This window comes from Hemicordylus capensis, chromosome 1 (assembly GCF_027244095.1).
Source record: "Hemicordylus capensis ecotype Gifberg chromosome 1, rHemCap1.1.pri, whole genome shotgun sequence".
In the NCBI taxonomy this organism is placed as follows: Eukaryota; Metazoa; Chordata; class Lepidosauria; order Squamata; family Cordylidae; genus Hemicordylus; species Hemicordylus capensis.
Genome location: NC_069657.1, coordinates 192,300,177 through 192,320,451, shown reverse-complemented (window position 1 = coordinate 192,320,451; position 20,275 = coordinate 192,300,177). Strand labels below are relative to the sequence as shown.

The following is a 20,275-nucleotide window of genomic DNA, read 5'->3' as shown; positions in this document are numbered from 1 at the left end:
GAGGTATCCATTTAGCTTTAATGGGATGAGAGGGGACCCATAGATACGTAAGATTCTTTTGTTTCTGTGGTAGTATTTTGTTACTGTTGCATAACATTTCACAATAAAACTGTAATAAAATGAAAGTGCTATTCATTGAAAGGTCATTTTGGCAGACAAGTGATACCATTTAAATAATCACAGTTCACTGATTTGCTTTATTTAGATCGTGAAGTGATTGTGGAGCTGGATATGAAGTTGAAAGAGCAACGCAAGCTAGCAGGACAGCAGGCTTTGTATTTTGCAGGCTTGTTCTTGTGGCATGTTGGCCGCCCTGAGAAAGCCCGTGAATATGTTGACAGAATGATTAAGATCTCCAATGGCAGTAAAGAGGTAACCCGTTTCCCATAGTCACACTTCATATTCATACATCCGTTTGCTGTATAACAAGACTTGTTAGCCCTTAGCTATGCTGAGTCATTCTTTAGATCATAGCCAATTATCACTGCTTCATTTAACACTCAAGAAATATTTTGGCGGAGCCAGTACTGTTTAAAACTAGCCTGATGGTTTCTTTTTAGTTAGCTGTTAAAGCATGTCTGGTTCATTAACTGAGATGAGTCACTGGCCAATAGCATTACTTTAGGCAACTAAGCAAGCCTAATGGTTCTGTAGCACAGATGTTTCCATTTCTTGTTTTCTCTGTAGTGTTTACATGGAAATGCCATATTCCCTGCTTGAAAGTTGGGACAATCCAGATTTTTTCTTTTTTTGTTAAGTAACTGAAGAATCCTATATTCATTTAAATACTTCTCCATCAGCTAGTTGCATATAAATGAGTGTGAGGTATTGTTGAAAGTGACTGGGGTAGAAAATATTTTTTAAAAACTATTGAATAGTTTAGGATCTGTGTGGCCACTGTGTTTATTGCAGCCCCTCTTTTCCTCAGCCCATTGCCTTCTCAGACCCTTGTTTTCTCTCACTGTAACTTTCTCTGCAATTAGAACAGCTTGGCCAAGGCAGGAGGCTTCACTGCTGGAACATGACAAAGGGCAGGTTCATATGACTCGCTGCAAGTAAGCAGGAGGAAATGGGAGGTTCCTGAGGAATGTGGCTGCCGATGCGAGGTGGAACTTTTGGCCGTTTCCATATCATCTGAACCTGGAAATGTTGGGTGGAGAATGTCAGGTTCCCTCCGCTGCCCAACATTTGCCCAACATCCGTAACCGACATTTGAAGCTGGCTTGAGAATGTCATATAAACATTGCAGGGTGGCAGGAACTCGGCATTCTCCACCAGCATGGTCAGTTTGGACATCACAAAATGAACTGAGCTTGTGGCTCCCATCAGGAGTGTGTGCTTCCCGGGAACCTCTGTTTCACTCCTACTTACTTGCCGCGGGTCATGTGAACCATTCCAAAGAATATGTATCAGCAGAGTTAAAATTAATTTTTGTTTAGTGTTTTAAATTGTGTATAGTGCGATATTCAAGCATCAGCATTGCAATATTTATTTATTATTATAAAATTTACACAGTCAGACAGGTGTTATTGACTGGTTTGTTTTATCCAGACATCAAGTCCTTCCCAAGGACCTGGGATGCCAGAATTTTATTGTCGCAGAATATAGGCTGTTCCCAGTAAAGCTGCTTTTTGTAATTGGCTGATGGTGATTTCTGTGGCCCCTATGGTGTTGAGGTGCTCTTCAAGGTCTTTTGGAACTGCACCCAGGTCACCAATTACCACTGGGATTATTTTGGTCTTCTTCTGCCACAGCCTTTCAATTTCCATTTGTAGATCTTTGTATTTGGTGATTTTTTCTATTTCTTTTTCTTCTATTCTGCTATCCCCTGGTATTGCTATGTCGATTATTTTGACATGTTTTTCTTTCTTCTCGACTACAGTTATATCTGGGTGTATTGTGTGGCAGATGTTTGTCTGTTTGTAGTCGGAAGTCCCATAATATTTTTACATCTTCACTTTCTTCAACTTTTTCAATTTTATGGTCCCACCAATTCTTGGCTACAGGTAGCTTGTATTTTTTGCAGATGTTCCAGTGTATCATCCCTGCTGCTATTATTATTATTATTATTATTATTATTATTATTATTATTATTATTATTAATTTAAACATATTTTTATACTCCCCAAAACGTATGCCTTTGGGCAATTTACAACAAGCAAACAAAAAGTTAAAACATTAGTTAAAATAAATGACAACAGACAACTTAAACAGTAGTTAAAACAAAATAAATGATATAGTAGAAGTTAAAACATTACAACAATTTAAAATTTAAAACAACATTTTAAAACTATGTTCAAACTGTTAAATTTTTTTTAATTAAAAGCCTGGGTGAATAGGTGCATCTTTAAAGACTTTTTAAAAGTTGCCAGAGATGGGGAGGCTCTTATTTCAGCAGGGAGCACGTTCCAAAGCTCTGGGGCAGCAGTGGAGAAGGCCTGTCCCCGAGTAGCCACCAGATGAGCCAGTGGCAACTGCAGATGGACCTCTCCTGGTGATCTCAAAGGGTGCTGGGGTTTATAACGAAGAAGATGTTCTCTTAAATACCCAGGGCCCAAGTCATTTAGGACTTTATAAGTTATAACCAGCACCCTGTATTTTGCCTGGAAACTTAACGGCAGCCAGTGTATATCTTTCAATATGGGAGTAATATAGTGTCTCCGAGATGACCCATGGGGTACAGGGTTCTGTTGTTTCAGGGTTTCTAACCCATGGGGTACAGGGTTCTGTTGTTTCAGAGGTATTCTGAGTGTGGATTCTATGATAGCTAATGAGATTTTCAATGAAACACTATGAATCCACTCTAATTTGCTATCATAGAATCCACACTCAGAATACCTCTGAAACAACAGAACCCTGTATCCCATGGGTTAGAAACCCATGGGGGTGGTTGGCACCCTATGTGCACTAAACTACCACTCGCTCAGGGCCACCCCAGCACCCCCCGTGCACTTATGGGGCTGCTGAAAGCTCCATGCATACCCTATGAGGAAAAACCTTAAAGACGCGTAAACTTTAACCATTCCCCAAAAATCAGCCCTCTGCCCAAATCCTTTGAAAAAATTCAGGTAGCTTCCTTGACCCTACCTGGCACTACCACCAACCCCACACTGCTCTAGGCCACCCCTTTGCCCCCTGTGTGAAGCTATACATTTGCTGACACCTCAATGCTTCTCTATGGGGAAAAACCTTAAAGACGCGTAAACTTCAACAATTCCCCAAAAATCAGCCCTCTGCCCAATCACTCTGAAATTGGGGTGGTAGCCTCCACCCATTAGGCACTACCACCCCACCCCACTCTTTTTGCCCAGATCCCACGCTATGCCCCTGAACTGCCCCAAAGACACTAAAACTTCAACAATTCACCCAAAAATCAGCCCTTTGCCCAATTCCCCTGAAATTTGGGTGGTAGCCTCCATTCATTAGGCACTACCACCCCACCCCACTATTTTGCCCCTGGGACCCAAAATTCGAGCTGACATCACATCAGACCTTTTTGCATTCAAATCAATGGAGGCAAAAAGGCGGGAAATTTAAAGAGCCGTCAGCCCGAATCACCCGAATTTTTCGGGCCCAAAAAATATCAGGGGACATCAGGGGTGATTCAGTTTGGACCCGAATCACCCGAAATTGCTCGTTTCGGGCACAGATCAATCTGTGCCCGAAATTTTTTGCACATCCCTACAGTCTAGGCAATAGAGGTCAGGATTACAAAGATTGGAGTTTTTTTCAAGCAAAATATTTCATTGTACTTTTTGAGGTTTTCCACTAAGCGGCAACCTAAGAGTGGATGGTTGGCTCTTCAAGATTGTGGCCCATATATCCTAAGTTGTAGTGTAATGTTTCCTTTGTTTACTTAATCTGGTCTATCTGGTGTTTTGAACATCTGATGCTACCTATATCTTGTATGAAGTAGTATTTTCAGACTTCTGTTTTTATGTGTGCCAGTAGCCCTATTTGGACATTACATTATACATGGGTTCAGGTATCTGTACACATGTACATGTTTTTGTGTGAATGCTTACATTGATTAATTTTAAAAGTGAACTTGGATATAGACCCCCTGAAATGCAGTATACAGATAGGAAGTGTACTACTGCACATATGTTGGATACCATATTTACCCAAATCTAAAACGAGTCTCTTCCCCCCCCCCGCCCCACCTACCCAGTTCTTTCCTGTTAAATATGTGAGGGTTGTCTTAGATTCGGATTCCTCTTTCTTTTGGGTAAATACAGGTAGCCTCCATCTTCTGAGGCATCACCTTCTATTCAGATATATATGGTATAATATGTGAATAACTGTAGGGGTGTACACTTGTATGCAGACTATATGTGTGTTGAACATAGCATGCGGATAAGCCTAGTAAACTTGGGTTTGGGAGGTTCTAGTTAAGCCACTACTAGATGGCCTTGAACAAGTTGGCCTCAGCCATGGTTTCAGTAGAGGAAGTGATCTATTTCAAATGAGGTTTTTAAAGATTATGTAACTAAGAAATGCAAAGCACTTTAAGAATCAAAAGTTGCATTGTTTTTTCTGACTATTTTGCTTTTCTTTCTAGGGATTGATTTTGAAAGGATGGCTTGATGTCACCTGTGGGAAAGAAACAAGTATTAAAAAAGCTATTAAATATTTTGATGAAGGATTGCAAAATGGGAATGATATCTTTGGCCTGATGGGTAAGGTAAGTCTGTGTTAAGACAAGCTTTTCATCCTGCCCTGTTACATAACATGTACAGTGGGTGCATGCACCCTGGTCCATCACAAGGTACACACACACACACAGAGACGGTGCTTAATCTGGGTTTGGGGATACATGTTTGGTGTAATCCTAAGCATGGAATCCACAAGGTATTAAATGAAATGCCAAAACAGGTCTAAGCAATCTTGCCATTTTCATTTTATTATTTGTTTGTTTACATTTCTAAAACCGCCCAAAACGCAAGTTCTCTGGGTGGTTTACAAAGCAATAAAAACAGCCAATACAAGATTAAAACATTTCAACAATTAAAATTAAAAAGTTAAAAAAAATTGGGGGGTGGTATTGTGTAGTGTAGGGTGTCCTGTATGAGTATGTGGCACAGATCAGTTTCCATTCCAGTTACATATAATTAAGTCATTTTTGCACCATAGCATAATTAATTTTCTTTACTTTTTCATAACATGCTGTCATGAGGTCTTAGCAGTCTATATGGATAGATAGATAGATAGATGTTGCTTAAATTAACAAAGTCCTTGCGTGGTTCACAAAGTGACGCTAGTGCCAGAAGATCACATAGCTACACAAAGTCATGGAGATTTTCAGAATTGTGCTCTTGTAGAAAGTTCCCTTCAAAACATGCCACTGATGGCACACCTTGTTGTTCGTGTGCCAGTGTAATGCTAGTCTGGAACACAAGCTCCATACAGTGCAACAGCCTTGCACTAGTGCAGTGGATTTGCACAAGCACTTCATTAGTCTCAATGTCAACCAGTAAAATCAGGCCACATAAGTGGGTTCCACAGAGAGAGGGAGAAACAAAAGCACCTGGAAACAGAACTTTAAAATATTGAACTCAAAAAATAAAACCCTTCCCGCACTTGGAAACTGCTATTACAAGTTGTTGGCTTGTAGGACAGACAGGCAGATAAAGTCTCCTAAAATGGAAGAATGGCCCCTCAGGTCTTAACTAAGTACAGCCTTGGGAGGGAAGTGGCACACCTGCCTGCCTACCTGCTTCCAGATCATCTGAGAGTTGCTCTGTTTTCAGAGAAATTGATCTTCAGTTACCTTTGTTAAATAGGACTATCAAGCACCTAAATTTTAATTTATTTCTCCAGATAATCCTTCTGAAATAGATTTTGATATGCTTGAGACTGGAGGAACACTTGATAAAAAGGAAGAGCTGTGTAAAGTATTTCCCCTTTCTTTCTGTGTGAAAATGCGGGTGCCCCCTGACAAGGACGGTGCTTAAGTGGTTACTGTATCTTTTGTTAGGCACAATATTTTGAAGTGCGGCAGAATTATTCAGGAGCTTTGGAAACTGTGAATCAAATAATAGCCAACTTCCCAAACTTCCTCCCTGCTTTTATAAAGAAAATGAAGCTGCAGCTGGCATTGCAAGACTGGGAACAGGCAACTGAGACTGCACACAGGTGGAGTATACTTAATTGCTCTTGTTTAGATTAATTAAAAATCCTGTAACATCTGAGCAGCATAGCTCATGCTGTAGACAAGTTTATAAAAGAGAGGATGGTACTATTTGTTGACTTTTGTTGTTGTTCCATTTTTGCTTTAGCTACTCAGCAGCAATGATGCTCATGGAAAACCCTTTCCCCAGTTAGCATTTCAGTATTGACTGAAAACTGGTTAAATAATGTTCTAGGAAAACTGTTTTCAGATGGTTCCTATATGTATTCTGTCCCTCATGAAAAAAATAGAAATGTTAAGGTTTTCTACATCATAATTAATATAATAATTAAACAAGCGAAGTGGAATATATACTTAAAAACCATATGCATTTTAAGCATATGGTTTACAATAACTTTCCTATAGTAAGTCATGAGGCAGCTTGAGTGAATGATCACTGGAAACATTTGCTATCATTATTATTTGGAGGTAGGGAATTAATTTGCTCACAAATTAAGACAAAGACCAAATTCCCACCGACAGCTTTTCATTTGTATGGAAACAAAGGCTTCTGAACACCTTCCTGTCTGTCTCATTGATATGGAATCTTGAAACATTTCTGAAAACCAGAACATCCTCTATACTTCTTCCACTACTTTGGCCCGTCCTGCCAGTTAGGCCCATTCTTGCAACATTACTTAAGATTCAATTACAGGACTAATGACTCTGTTCAATATAGTTATTTCTTCCCTTCATCACTCGGTAGCATGGCTTATTTATTAGTGAGAGAAGTGTGATGCGTTAGCTACAAAGACCAATTAAGAACTTTTATGTTCTGACTGCATCTTTGTATTTGCTGAAGGAAAGGGACTCCTAAACAACTGATTTCATATGGTTTCATCACAAAGGAGGCCTTCTCCAGATTATTTGAAAGTTGCATGTTTCAGCAACTTCTGCCTGCTGTGTTTAGTAACAAATAAACCAGTTTGTTACATCCTAACTAGGGATGTGCATGAAAATCTTCGGTGCCGACGGGGGTAGCACTTTAAGGGCGGGGGAGGGTGTACTCACCCCTCCCGCCGCATTTCCCCCGCCGGCACGCTGTTGTTTGTAAGCCCCTCAGGGCGGCAGCGTTCCTCCCTGCCGCCCCGTTTCCCCCGTCGGCCAGAGGTGGCCGGAAGTCACGAGCGCGCGTGCGCCCATCGTGCGCGCACGCGCACATGGCAGAAGGGCATGCACGCACAATGGGTGCAACTTCCGGCCGACAGGGGAAACGGGGCAGCAGGGAGGAACACTGCCGCCCCGAGGGGCTTACAAACAACAGCGCGCCGGCGGGGGAAATGCAGCGGGAGGGGTGAGTACACCCTCCCCCACCCTTAAAGTGCTACCCCCGTCGGCGTTTTGGCACCGAAACTGTCCCCAGCGCCGAAACGTTTCTGAGGCCTTCATAATGGTCTCCGAAACGTTTTGGACACAAGCCTAATCCTAACCACTATCCAGAGATCTTTTGATTCTTTAAAGGTGATCTTTTCTTATTGTTTTTCCGTTTCTTCCAGCATTAAGAAAACTGCCCAGCCTGTGTTAAATATTTTTAAAGTTTGTTTTAATTTAGAAAGTACTTTTATCAATTTTTATCCTAAAATCTTGCCTACCTTGGGATATTTCCATTTTGCAACAAGTCAAGAGTTCTCAGAGGCAGGAAAACGTCTGATCTGTTCCAGAAAAGTGAATAGGGATAAAATTGTGTAATTGCAGTGGAAATGGGTGTTGCTTTGCTAAAACTACCCACATATCATCTTCTTTTAGACTGTTGTTTTTCATGCAGTGGGTTTTGTAGAATAAATTGGAAGATAGAAAAATGACATGTTTTAGCATCTTGTGAGCAGAAGGGATGGCTAGGACCTGTTGCACAAACAGCTGTTCTAGTTCCCTGGGTCATCCATGCATCTTGCTTAAAGGCTCTGTAGCTTTTTCCAAATGCTTCTTTTAAAGGCTCTTAAAAATGTTCGTTTCTGTCTTGTGGAGGAGAAGAAGCCATGTAATACATTAACGTTTTAAAGATATTTTACTAATTATTATTCCTTGTTAACATTAACTAAGTTCTAAATTGTCCAGGGAACTCAAAAGTAATTTGAACATTAGTCCTCTGTCATGCTGTGGTGGATAAATTAAAGCAAGCAATCAGAGATGTCATGAAGACATAGAACCTGTTAAGGTAAACATCGTTTTGCTGTAAAAGAAAATAAAGTGTCGTAATGCAAACTTTTCTTGTAAAATGTTTTGTTTCAGGTTGTTGCAGAAAGATGATCTTAATTTGGAAGCTATAAAAATGAAGGCTATTCATTCTTTGTGCAGGGAAGGAAATATACCTGAAGTGAGTCTTCACTATTTAATTTTACATTGAAGCTGTGTTATATGTTATGTTTACAGCTGTGGTCTTATGTATACATTATGTAGAATACTCTGAATAAATAAGAAGCATGATTTTTCATGTTTAGTTATTCCTTAAGAAAATAATAACCATTGGCTTGCAGCCTGTGTTCACTCATCTTCCCCCTATTCTGTTATAAACTGGATAACACTGTGACCCCTCCCCCATGCTACTGCCTCTACCCAGAAGGAGAGGGAGTCCCCTGCGTTAATGCTGGCCACAATGAATCAGTGCTGAGCTGGCCTGATAAGTGCCTGAGAGAAGTTGGGGGGAAACTTTCTATTGTCCGGGTAACAGGGATACACCCTTTTCCATGTAAGGACACAAATGTTTCATGGGAATGCATGACTTGCCATTTTATGGTCACCAAACCTGAGGTTCAGCAGAGCCATTGAAGCCCCAGGAATGTGTGCACGCCCTAGTTCCAGTCTTGGGAAGGATACGCCAGGATCAGGCATGTCATACGAAGTGACCTGTCTCAGCATATTCTACCCTATTTGCGGTATGGAACCCGAAATCCTTCCCTCAATACAAATCTTACTTACAAATGTTGGGTGGGTTTGTACAACATGCCCAATCTTGGCATATTTTTCCTGACACTGGAAGTAGGGCATGTGCCCATTCCCAGGGCTCTGGTAGCTCTGCCAAACCTGAGGTTTGGTGCTATATGCAAACTCACCCTCTATTTCTCAAAAGTGAGAGCCAACCAAGGAGGAAGCATTTCTGTGAGCTGGTTCAGGACTCAAGACAGGCATGGAGGGGGGACCCTGTTTCTGCTGCCTTAAGTTCCATGGAAGGAAGACTAGATAGAAATATTTTATTATTATTATTATTATTATTATTATTATTATTATTATTACATTTATATCCCGCTCTTCCTCCAAGGAGCCCAGAGCGGTGTACTACATACTTGAGTTTCTCTTCACAACAACCCTGTGAAGTAGGTTAGGCTGAGAGAGACGTGACTGGCCCAGAGTCACCCAGCTAGTTTTCATGGCTGAATGGGGATTTGAACTCGGGTCTCCCCGGTCCTAGTCCAGCACTCTAACCACTACACCACGCTGGCTCACAGTTTTTACAGAATGAGTCCTGCATAAAATTACTCAATTTGGCTGTTGGAATAAGACCTATCCCTGGATCCATATAAAAGAATATGTGACTGGATTTCTCAACATGCATAATAGACATTCTGCACTCCCACACCCTGCTCAACACTGAAGTCAATATTGTGTTTTCCCCCCTCTAGGCTTCATCAAAGTTGGCAGATCTGAATAGTGCATTGGAGAAGCTGGAACCGCACAATCCTCAACTCTTCCGTAAAACAGCATTGGTTTTCAGCAGAACAGTAAGTCATGATGTTTCTTTTTAAAAAATTGATCATTACCGTTTTCTCTGTTGCTGGGGTCAAGAACATCTCCATGGCTTATGCCCCTCATGAGCTCCAAGGCAGGACAGTTTTGATTTGTTAAAGTAGAGAAAAACACGCCTACTTGAGCCTGAGGGGGATAACTCCACCCCAGTTCTTTCTGTCCTCGTAGCTCCAGGCAGCCTTAAAATCTCTCTCTTTAAAATTTTACTCTTAACGTTTATCCATTTACCTTTTTCTCCTAAATACTTCGTCTGCCTTCAGCTTTCCATACCTTCTTGATCTATATTTTTAAAAACTCACCAAAAAACCCCTTCTATCGTATCTCTCCCCCATTTCTTCCCTCTCGTTCCCCTGCTATTCTTTTTTCTCCCTTGCATGGAGCACGCAGGATGGTACCAGATTATACTTGTACCAAAAGGGAATGGGTGCAAGAAGGAATTTCCTGAAGAGACAAAAGCATTTGGAACTCCTCTAACAATTGAGGCTCTGCAAATAGCGTTGGCACTGGCCGCCTTGGAGCCACCAGGGCCATTCGCTGCTGGGCCCGCAGTGAGTCTCCTGCCAGTTGACCACGAGACTCGCAGTGCGGCAGCCAGGCGCACCTTGCAAGCAGAGCAGACATCGGGGCGTGAGGAACGCTCGGAGCAGCGGTCAATCTTTGCCCTCAACAAGGATCGGGCACTTCCCCTGCCAAAGTCTCCTCTTACTGTGGAGGAAATCAGGGCTATTGGAGCACCAAGACTTACAGGCGTGATGGCAATGGCAGCAGCTATGCCCCACAAGATGGCGTGGGCTGCAGGAAATGGTGCATTTCAGTGCAAATACCGGAGCGCTCCACGGAGGAGGGAGAGAACCCACAGAGAGCCCTAGCACCTCTGAGGGAGGTAATGGGGGGCAGTCGGGACCGGAATATGAGCTTGGGGGTAGTGGGGGGCCTCCCCCCAGGAAACAAATCCCCAGCCTGGTCCATCTAAAGCCCTTGCAAGTCTCCCTGAATCTGTACCCCTCGAGTGGCAGGCCTGTTTTAAAAATGCCATCATAGACACCATTCACCAGGTCAGGCCTCATTAGAGGGATAGGAAGTCTAGAAAATGTAGGAGGGGGTATTCATCTTCTGATAAATCCTCTTCTGAATCAGCCAGCCCGCCTCCTAGGAAGTCAAGGCGCAAAAAGAAACATATTGATGATCATAAATCTGACCAACTGGCAGGATCTAAGAACTCAAAGCGGAAATCTAAGGGGTTGCAGTCATCTGAGGCATCAGAGCAGGATTCAGGGAACCCTGATGCACTTAACCCTAGGCCCCTGCTGACCAAAAAACATAAGCAAAAGGCTACCCCAGTTATTGAAATTGAGGTGGACCCAGAGGAGATAACTGGCCTAGACGGGGATAATCAGGACCCTGACACCATTCCTGATAAAGAGGAGGAGGAATGGTCAGGAGGGGAGGATACTGAGTCTGGAAACATCTCTCAACGTTTGTTTGTCACAGAGGACTTTAACCCCCTCATGACGAGAGCTATTGCTATGATTGGGTTGCAAACTAAGAAAACTTCAGGGTCAGCATCAACTGCAAAAGGGGACCTGGTTTTCCCCAGGGCAAAACCTAAAGACATTCTTTTACTTATGCCTAAGGTATTTATAGAAGCTGTCAAACAGGAGTGGCTGCTGCCTGCCACAAATAGAAAGCCAATGGCTGTGGCAAACCATTTTTATTCTTTTCAACAAGAACCATCAGATTTGTTGAGAACACACAATGCGGATGCTCCCCTAGCCCAATTGGTGTCTGGATCATTGGTGCCTAGAGATGGAGAGGTCACTCTAAAGGACCCCACAGATAAAAAGGCGGAGTTTGCACTTAAAAGAGTGCACGATAATGCTTATTTGGCTGTACGCACTGCAACAACAGCACCAAGTTGTTCGGGGAGGCTGCTTTGAAGGATGTACTGGTGGAATCCAGAGACAAGAAAAGGACCATACCGTCAGCACCACGTAAGCCTGAAAAGACTGGCCTTCAAGAGACAATTCCAACAGTTCCAGTCTTTTCAAGGTTTCCAGTCCTTCAGGAGTGGGGAAAGAGACTTCAGAACCCAACGGGGTTCCTGGAACTGCCCATGTAACACCTACAGAAAGACTGGAGGTTACAAGCAGGCCAAACCTCAGCAATGACTTAAAGACAATCAAGCTGGGAGGCCTCCTGTCGGACTATTTTCACGCTTGGTAGTCCTCCACCATGGACAGATGGGTCCTGAATGTAATCCAACTGGGGTACAGGATAGAACTGGACACCCCCCCCCCCAGGTTTCTTCCAACTCCCAGGTCTTGCTCTTTTACCAAACATTCAGAGCCCCTAAAGGCGATCCGGCATCTGGAAGACATCAGAGCAGTGGAACCAGTTCCTGACTGTCAGGAGGGAAGGGGCATCTATTCTATCTTGTTCACCGTCCCCAAAAAGGACGGGTCGAGAAGGGCCATGCTGGACCTGAAATATGTAAACAAATGGGTCAAACATGAACACTTCAGGATGGAGACATTGAGGTTGGTGGCAAAGGCACTTCACCATCTGGACTAGCTGGCATCAATAGCTCTCGAGGAGGCTTATCTCCATATACCCATTCATCAGAGCAGCTGACATCTTCTCAGATTCAAGTATGTGGGGCGGCACTACCAGTATGCAGCCCTCCCATTCGGACTCTCCTCCTCTCTCTGCATGTTCACAAAGGTGCTGGCATCACTTATGGCCCATCTACGTTTACAGGGAGTCCAGATATTTTCATATCTGGACGATCTCCTTCAGTTGCACTCAAGACCTTCAGCACAACGCGACCTAGTAACAACCATCTCAATGCTGGAGAAGCACGGCTTTCTAATAAAAAAAGGAAAAAGTCAGTTAACACCGGCACACAGGATTCAACTTCTTGGCGTGATAATAGATATGGAAAGGGATTGCCTGTTCCTCCCTCAGGACCGGTACTTGACCATCACGTCAGAAATAAGGCAAGCATTTGCAGCACTGACAGTATTTCTCACCACGCTAGCAAGGATATTGGGCCTGATGGTCGCGGCATTGGAAGCTGTGCCTTGGGCAAAGTTCCATCTACAAAGCTTACAGAGGTACCTGCTACAGTACCAGTTGGCCATCGCCCAGAAAAAACATATCTGGTTACAGCCCCCAACAGAGGTCTGCGAGTCACTCGGTTGGTGGCTAGTTTCTCGAAACCTCCTACAGGGAAAACTCTTCCTGGACCCTACGAGGCTGATACTCACCGTGGATGCCAGCAACAGAGGCTGGGGGGCACACTGCCTGCATTTGTTAGCAGAAGCTACATGGTCTCCCCTAGAAAGAGAACACAGTATAAACAGGCTAGAATTGTGGGCCATTGGCACTGGAGGCTTTTCATCAAATGCTGTAGGGTCAACACGTCCTAGTAAAGACAAACACAACAGTGAAGGCCCACGTGAACCGGCAAGGAGGGATGATGTATTGGGCCTTGACCCAATAGGGGAGGTTCGTTCCTGGGTAGATGGAGCCCAATAATCAGCCCAGACGAGAGGACTTACAATAAAAGCTTTATCTACTCTTAAGTAGTATTCTTCAAAATGCAGCTGCATAGCAATCTCATCATCATAATTGGCCAAGGTTAGGGAACGTGTGCAGACTGCCAGCCAGTTCGTTCCAGCCTTATCATTCAGTGGGTTACTTTGACTTTAAGGGAAGGAAAAGTACCAGTAAACAGTTTACAGTTCAAGAACTACTGACAAGGCTCTTCTTGCAAAGCCTTGAGCTTAGTTAAACATAATGGCGTTGCTTATGTCAAGCTGTGCGCTTCTATATCTAATTTGCCATACATCAGGGACACGGTCAAGGTCCCTACACCAAGAAGAAATGCTACTGATCAGCTGGGCGAAAGCTCATCTCAGCTCCATTACAGCTCATCATGTCAAGAGGGACGAAAATCAACTAGCCAGTTGACTAAGCCGAGAAGATCTAATGCCAGGTGAATGGTCCTTGAACACAAGGACATTTTGGCAGATCACACAGCAGATGGTGGTGGCCATTATGGACTTATTTGTAACACCACAAAACACAAAGTCACCAAGGTTCATGTTGAGTTTCCTCTGCAGGGAAGCAGAGAACGTGGGCGCACTGTCAACTCCATGTCTGGGTACAAGGGTCATTCTGGTGGCCCCCTTTTGGCCCATAAGACTGTGGTTCGCAGAACTTTTACATCTAGCAACTGAGGAACCATGGTTTCTGCCAGTGTCCCAGGATCTACTCATACAGAGTCCAGTGCAACATCCCAATTTGGATTGGTTGCGGCTTGCCGCTTGGAAACTGAGCAGCAAATTTTAGGCCAGCGGGGCTACTCAGACGCAGTGCTTCAAATGATGCTGGCTTCACATAGATCTTCAACGAACAGAATATACCAATACACATGGTGAGCGTTTTTGTGGTGGATGGCACGCCGGTCAATACCCAGGGGCAGTGCAACTCTGCAGCATCTCCTGCAATTCCTGCAGGACAGTCTGGAAAGAGGCTTAAAATCAAATATTCTGAAGTGACAGGAAGCATCATTAGTAGGCCTCATTTCTGGCATATCAGAAATGCCATATTTCAGGCTTTTAACTGATGCTGTTTTGATTGTTTTTAATGTTGTTTTAGAGTATTGTTTTAATTTTTTTTAATTGTTTTGTTTTAAATTGCTTGTTTTTGTTTTTAACTAATGTTTTAATGTTGTTTTTATCTGTTGTAAACCGCCCAGAGACATAAGTTTTGGGCGGTATGTAAATAAATAAATAAATAAAATATTGAGGAAGCCCTGGCACGCACATCTTCACCTGAAAAGGTTCCTAAGAGGGGCCACCTTGCTGTCTCCTCCAACTGTTCATAGATTTCCCACATGGGATTTACACACTGTGTTAAAGGCCTTGCAGTTTCCTCCCTTTGAGGCCTTGGCTCGCATCCCCATAAGGGTGTTGTCATTTAAGCTGGCCTTTTTAATTGCCATTACGTCTGCGAGATGCGTATCAGAATTGTGGGCACTATCGATCCACAAATCATTCTGTATATTCCAAAAGGACTCTGTTTGTCTCATCCCAGATCCATTTGTATGAACCAAAGTAGCATTGGCCTTCCACCAGTCTCAGGACATTTTTACCCTCCTTCTGTCCACATCCAGTTCACGTGAAGTAAAAACAATGGCACAAATTAGATGTTCAACGTTGAATAAAAGAGTATATGGAACGCTCAGCTATGTTCAGAACAACGGACTCATGATTCGTCTCCTTCCTACCTGGATCCATGGGAATGGCCGTTTCATGGATCAGGGCTTGCATAGCCATGGCGTATGATATGCAACATCTCAGACCTCCTACACATGTAGTGACTCACTCTACAAGAGCGGCAGCAACTTTAGCCGCATTTGCCATGAATGCTCCTGTACAGGAGATCTTCAGGGCAGCAATGTAGAAAAGTCCATCTACATTCACCAAGCATTCCAAGATAGACTCTCATGCTTTGGCCCAGGCGGCCTTTGGTAGGAGAGTTTTACAACAGGTACTTCCCCAGGAATAGACAAGCGCGCCCCCGCCCTAGTCGGAGTCAGGCTGTGGTATGTCCCATGGAGATGTCCTTGACCCCAGCAACAGAGAATGGAGCATTGGTTCACTTACTGTGAATGCTTCTTCTGGTTGCTGGAGTCAAGGACATCTCAGCTCACCCAGCTTGGTGTACTTCTCTGTTCCTGGTAAAGAGCATCTCTTCAGTATCATCAGTTGTTTTAATATGCCTAGTGCAATAGTTTATAGAACATGTGGTTTCCTACCGTGCTTCCATTTCTTATCTCGTTTCATCTGTTATGATTGCCTTTTCTTAACTTGGTCCAAAAGAACTGGGGTGGAGTTATCCCCCTCAGGCTCAAGTGGGCGTGTTTTTCTCTGCTTTAACAAATCAAAACTGTCCTGCCTTGTTGCTCGTGAGGGGCATAACCCATGGAGATGTCCTTGACTCCAGCAACCAGAAAAAGCCTTCATGGTAGGTGAACCAATGCTCCAGTCTAATCCACACAACAATCCAGTGTTGTGTACAGGTGCCCTTCGGATATGAGAAGGTAAGCACTCCACATATGCTACTTATGCAAACTCAGGAGAGTCATACTTTGAAGATGATTCAACTATCGCTCTGCTTCCATATGGAGACCTTCCATCTTACTGGCGTCCATCTTCTGAAGATGGTGAATTAAAACACAATTGGTCGCTGCAGAAGCTCTTTAACTGATTCAAGTGCACCCTTCCCTCCAGACTTCCAGGTGGAAGTCCAGACCCCCTGCCCCCCCCCCCAATTCTCTTTAAAATGTCCCGGGGGTGGCTGTACTGCGCTGCGCTGGGAGGCTGAGCATGCAACTGTTCTGTGGATGTCTGAGGCCAGCCCACAGCCCACTCGCGGCCTACCCAATCTCCTCTTATGTGCAGCTGAGGGCTAAGTGCAGCCAGCCCAGGGCCACCTGCCTCTGTGGCCACCTGGCCATAGCAGCACGCCTGTGCAGTGTGAGCAAGCATGTGATGTACAAGCCAGTGTGAGAGGGAGTGTAGCGTGCTGTGAGGTAGCAGCAGGGTTCCAGTCGCGGTGAGGCAGGCTGGGTGATCTCTGCAACCCGGGAGGTGAGAGGCCGGCATCCACAGAGTCACTGACTCTTTGACTCTTCCATCCTGCTCGGAGGCTCTGCAGTGGCAACAACCAGTGAGGGGAAAGGCAGCAGCGCAGCAGCCAGCCCAGCAGGCACACACACATACCTGCAGTGAGCCATCCAGTCAGCGCGTGCCTCCCTTGCTGGGTCGGTTGCCAACTACACACACACACCACCAATGTCTGAGCAAGTACAACAGCAGGTCAAGTTCAACTGAGTTCTCGTTATGCTGTGGGTTGGGGTCTTGGAGTGGATGGGGGCGGGGGGGGGACAGTGTGTGTGTGTGTGTGTGTGTGTGTGTGTGTGTGTGTGTGTGTGTGTGTGTGTGTGTGTTGGGACTCCAAGAGGGATCTGTTGCTTCTACTCTTATGGTCTGTTTTCTGGGTGCTTTTGTGTGGGGGTTGGTGCAGTACTGAGTTCTCATGTTATGCTGGGTGTTGGGATTTTGGGAATATGATGTTTGTTTGCGTGTGCGTGTGTAGGGGGATGATACTTATTTTTGTGGCAGGGGGCAAAAGGCCTTTCGGTCCAGACTCCAAAATTATATAGGATAACCTCTGTACTGATCAGTATGATATTTTATTTTTTTAAAAAATTGCTTCTGCTCACTTTAAAGTGTTAAAATAGCAGTACTTAACCATCCTTTGCTACCAAAATGTAACACAATTATCTGTTTTTCATAGCAAACACAATTTTGTTTGATAGAGCTCACAGTCAAAACAACATCACTATAACTATTACAGTGTACATAAAAGGTGGTGGTTGTTTTCCCCAGCTGTTAGCTTTTTCTTCTCTCAACCCTCTGGGCTATTCCATTCTAACCAGCAGGAAGAAAGAGTAACGTGCAGCTTTCCCTTTTCTCCAGTGTCCCCCTGCCCCGCCCCCATAACTTGCTGTTTTTGTTTTGTGGCATTCTACTGCTCTTTTTTCTCCTTCCTCTTCTTCTTCTTCTCAGATCCAATTCAAACAGTTAAAAGCGAGCAAATCTCACTGGATTTAACAGGATTTGCTTCTGAATAAGCATGCTTAAAAGGATCATGCACACACAGAGAGAGCACCTTCTCTTTCCTCCCGTTTCCCTTTAGTTTCCCGTCTTGTGGCATATTTCTTCTCCCACATCCTTTTAATGTTCACCCTGATTTGGTCTCTTTGTGCCCCGTCCTTCTTAATAGTCTGTGACAGTTTAGAGCAGCAGTAATTGCCTTATGAAAACCGTGTTGTTCCCATTACTGCTGCTGTGAATGGCAGTCTTTTCAAGATGGAACTACTAGCCCCTTCTACTCACAGAAACCATAGAACTACCAACTTGTCCTTGAGAAGGAAGACATGGAAAGGGGAATAAGGTGAAAATTTATGAAAATCAGCTCCACCTGCTGCTGTTTTTCAAGATGGAAGTATTATTTGTATGATGTTTTATGATGTCTATACACTGCCTTGGGGTCTTCAAAAAGAATGCATAAAATGTTATTTCCTCCAAGATTTCACAGATGAAAATAGGGACAAAATTGTAATCACCACATACTGTGGATTGGTATATGGTTACTAATCCCCTTGCCTTATTCTGTACAAATTTCTGAAAGCTCTGGTATATTCATTTACCTCAGAGTAAACAAGCATTAGAATGGGATGTAAAGGTCATCTGGAGAAGAGCCACTCAATGGGGATAACAGATAGCATGTTGAACATGTGCCTTGAAGACTGACTTAAAAAACAAAATCACCATTCAGGCTAATTCAGCCATGTATATAACCACAGGCAAGGGGTGTGGTTAGAGGAGGAAGGGGCAGGGCCAAAGGGGCCCCAACGGTACTGTTGCCTGAGGGCCCACAAAAACCTGGAGCTAGCCCTGAGTAGAACTGAGCAGGTAGAAAATCACATCTTCATTCTGTGCTTTCCGACACAGCTGGTAACATAAGCAAGGTTCCTCAGGTGATAATTGTTCAATGCAGATCAGCGTTCAGGCGGTTAATGTTGTAAGCATCATGAAACTAGGGCCTGTTCAGGTGTTCTTAAAATAATTGACACTGTACCCAGATACAGCACAAATGGTAATACACAGGCAGGCCCCATGCTGATTTGCTCTTGTACTCGGGGAGAGATTGACCCTATGATTGGAGTTCTCAGGCACAGGGAGGATCTCTCCCTGAGTACAGCATGGTGTACATGCTGGTGACAAACATTGGATTTGTTGAGTGGGGGACATGGTTAAGGAGTGCCTTGATGGAGCCAGGCTTGCTGGTGCATTTCTCTTGGCACTGTACATGGCGACGGTGCCCATGGTTTTAATAATACCTGAATAGGGCAACAGTTGGTTTTTAAATCAGCAAGCATTTGTGTTGAAAATGTGTGTTTCACTCTAGTGTGGACGCAATCAGACCATCCTTCAGCAAACTCGTTCTTTGGTGGAAAGAGCATTCACCTTAGCCTCTCAAGATACAGATATTGCTACGGAACTTGGTTATCAGATGATTTTACAAGGGAAAATAAAGGAGGCTGTAAAATGGTACAAGACTGCCATGGCTCTTGACGAGACAAGTGTTCCTGCACTAACTGGTATGGCTTGAAATATTCTTGTGCTTCCAAGAGTTTGTAAAGTTTAATTCTCTCTCTCATACTCACACATACACACACACACCCTCAAATAATGCTACATTATGGAAATAATGCACTTGGTTGCTTGTTAAAAAGCTCATATTCTAAGAATGTTTTGTCTTGTCAGCTTGAGTTTTCCCGTTTGAGTCTTTTATGTTCCTGGATTTTGCAAAGCCGGATTAATGAAAAAGGAATATTGACGTTAAAGATCCTTTGTGGGATAAAACTGAAATGAGATGACTTTGCATTACAGGTATTATTCAGTGCCAGCTAATGGAAGGAAAGTTAGAAGACGTAGAACAGCAGCTGGAGTTCTTGAACGAAATCCAGCAGTCTATCGGAAAATCAGCAGTAAGCTAATGATCTTTTTCAGAAGTGATTTGATTTTAATCTGACTGGGGATGCAGTTCTATTGATGATTACTGTGTTAGACTATTCTATTTGGAATCTTAACCAAGTGTGTATTTACTGTAGTTTTGCTTTTCTGTCCTTTAAGGACTGGGGTTTGAAGGTGGGGTGTATACCTTTTAAGGACTGGGGCTCTTCCCCTCAGAGGTTTTGTGGCTGTTCTCTTAATACCAACATGTTTGGGGGTATCTTTCCCCCCCTTTCTTTTTCTTTTTTTAATCAGGCCTTGTAAACGAGTAAATTTTGCAAACTTATTTACAAAACTGTTTAATAGCCTGCCTACCAATATATATGTGGAATCAAAAAATCTATGGCTAACACCCAGCGCAGTGTTCGAAGGAAACAGCAGAAGCCGGTTCACATGGAGAGGCTGCTCTTAGCTTAGTCAGATGAGGAGGAGTATGTGGGGGGAATGATTTGTGCTGATCTCCCCTGCGTCCATAAGTGCCCTTTGCCTTCCAGAAATATGTCCCTGAGAAATGCACAGCCTGAGGCAATGTAGCCTGTTGCTGCATCCTTGGACTGTTGTTCTGCATGTCAGCCAATATTTTCTTTTGCGGGGTGGGGGGGGGTTAGTCTCAAATTTTGGAAAACATGGGTTAAGAATTAAAGAAAATTCAGAGAGAGAGAGAATATTTGAAGATTTAAAAAATATTTTTATCCAAGGTTTTTTAGTATTC

The 20,275-nt window shown here is 43.6% G+C and overlaps 1 protein-coding gene across 4 annotated transcripts in view; it reads left to right on the top strand.

The window, feature by feature from the left end:
* TTC21B (tetratricopeptide repeat domain 21B) overlaps positions 1–20,275 on the top strand; it is an 81,156-nt gene that overhangs the window by 10,866 nt on the left and 50,015 nt on the right. For all 4 annotated transcript variants that reach the window (XM_053264332.1, XM_053264324.1, XM_053264346.1 and 1 more), the window contains 7 exons: positions 206–372; positions 4,562–4,684; positions 5,978–6,135; positions 8,399–8,483; positions 9,787–9,885; positions 18,956–19,148; positions 19,441–19,538. In XM_053264332.1, the coding sequence (XP_053120307.1) occupies positions 206–372; positions 4,562–4,684; positions 5,978–6,135; positions 8,399–8,483; positions 9,787–9,885; positions 18,956–19,148; positions 19,441–19,538 (923 nt within the window). The remainder of the gene's footprint in view (positions 1–205; positions 373–4,561; positions 4,685–5,977; positions 6,136–8,398; positions 8,484–9,786; positions 9,886–18,955; positions 19,149–19,440; positions 19,539–20,275) is intronic.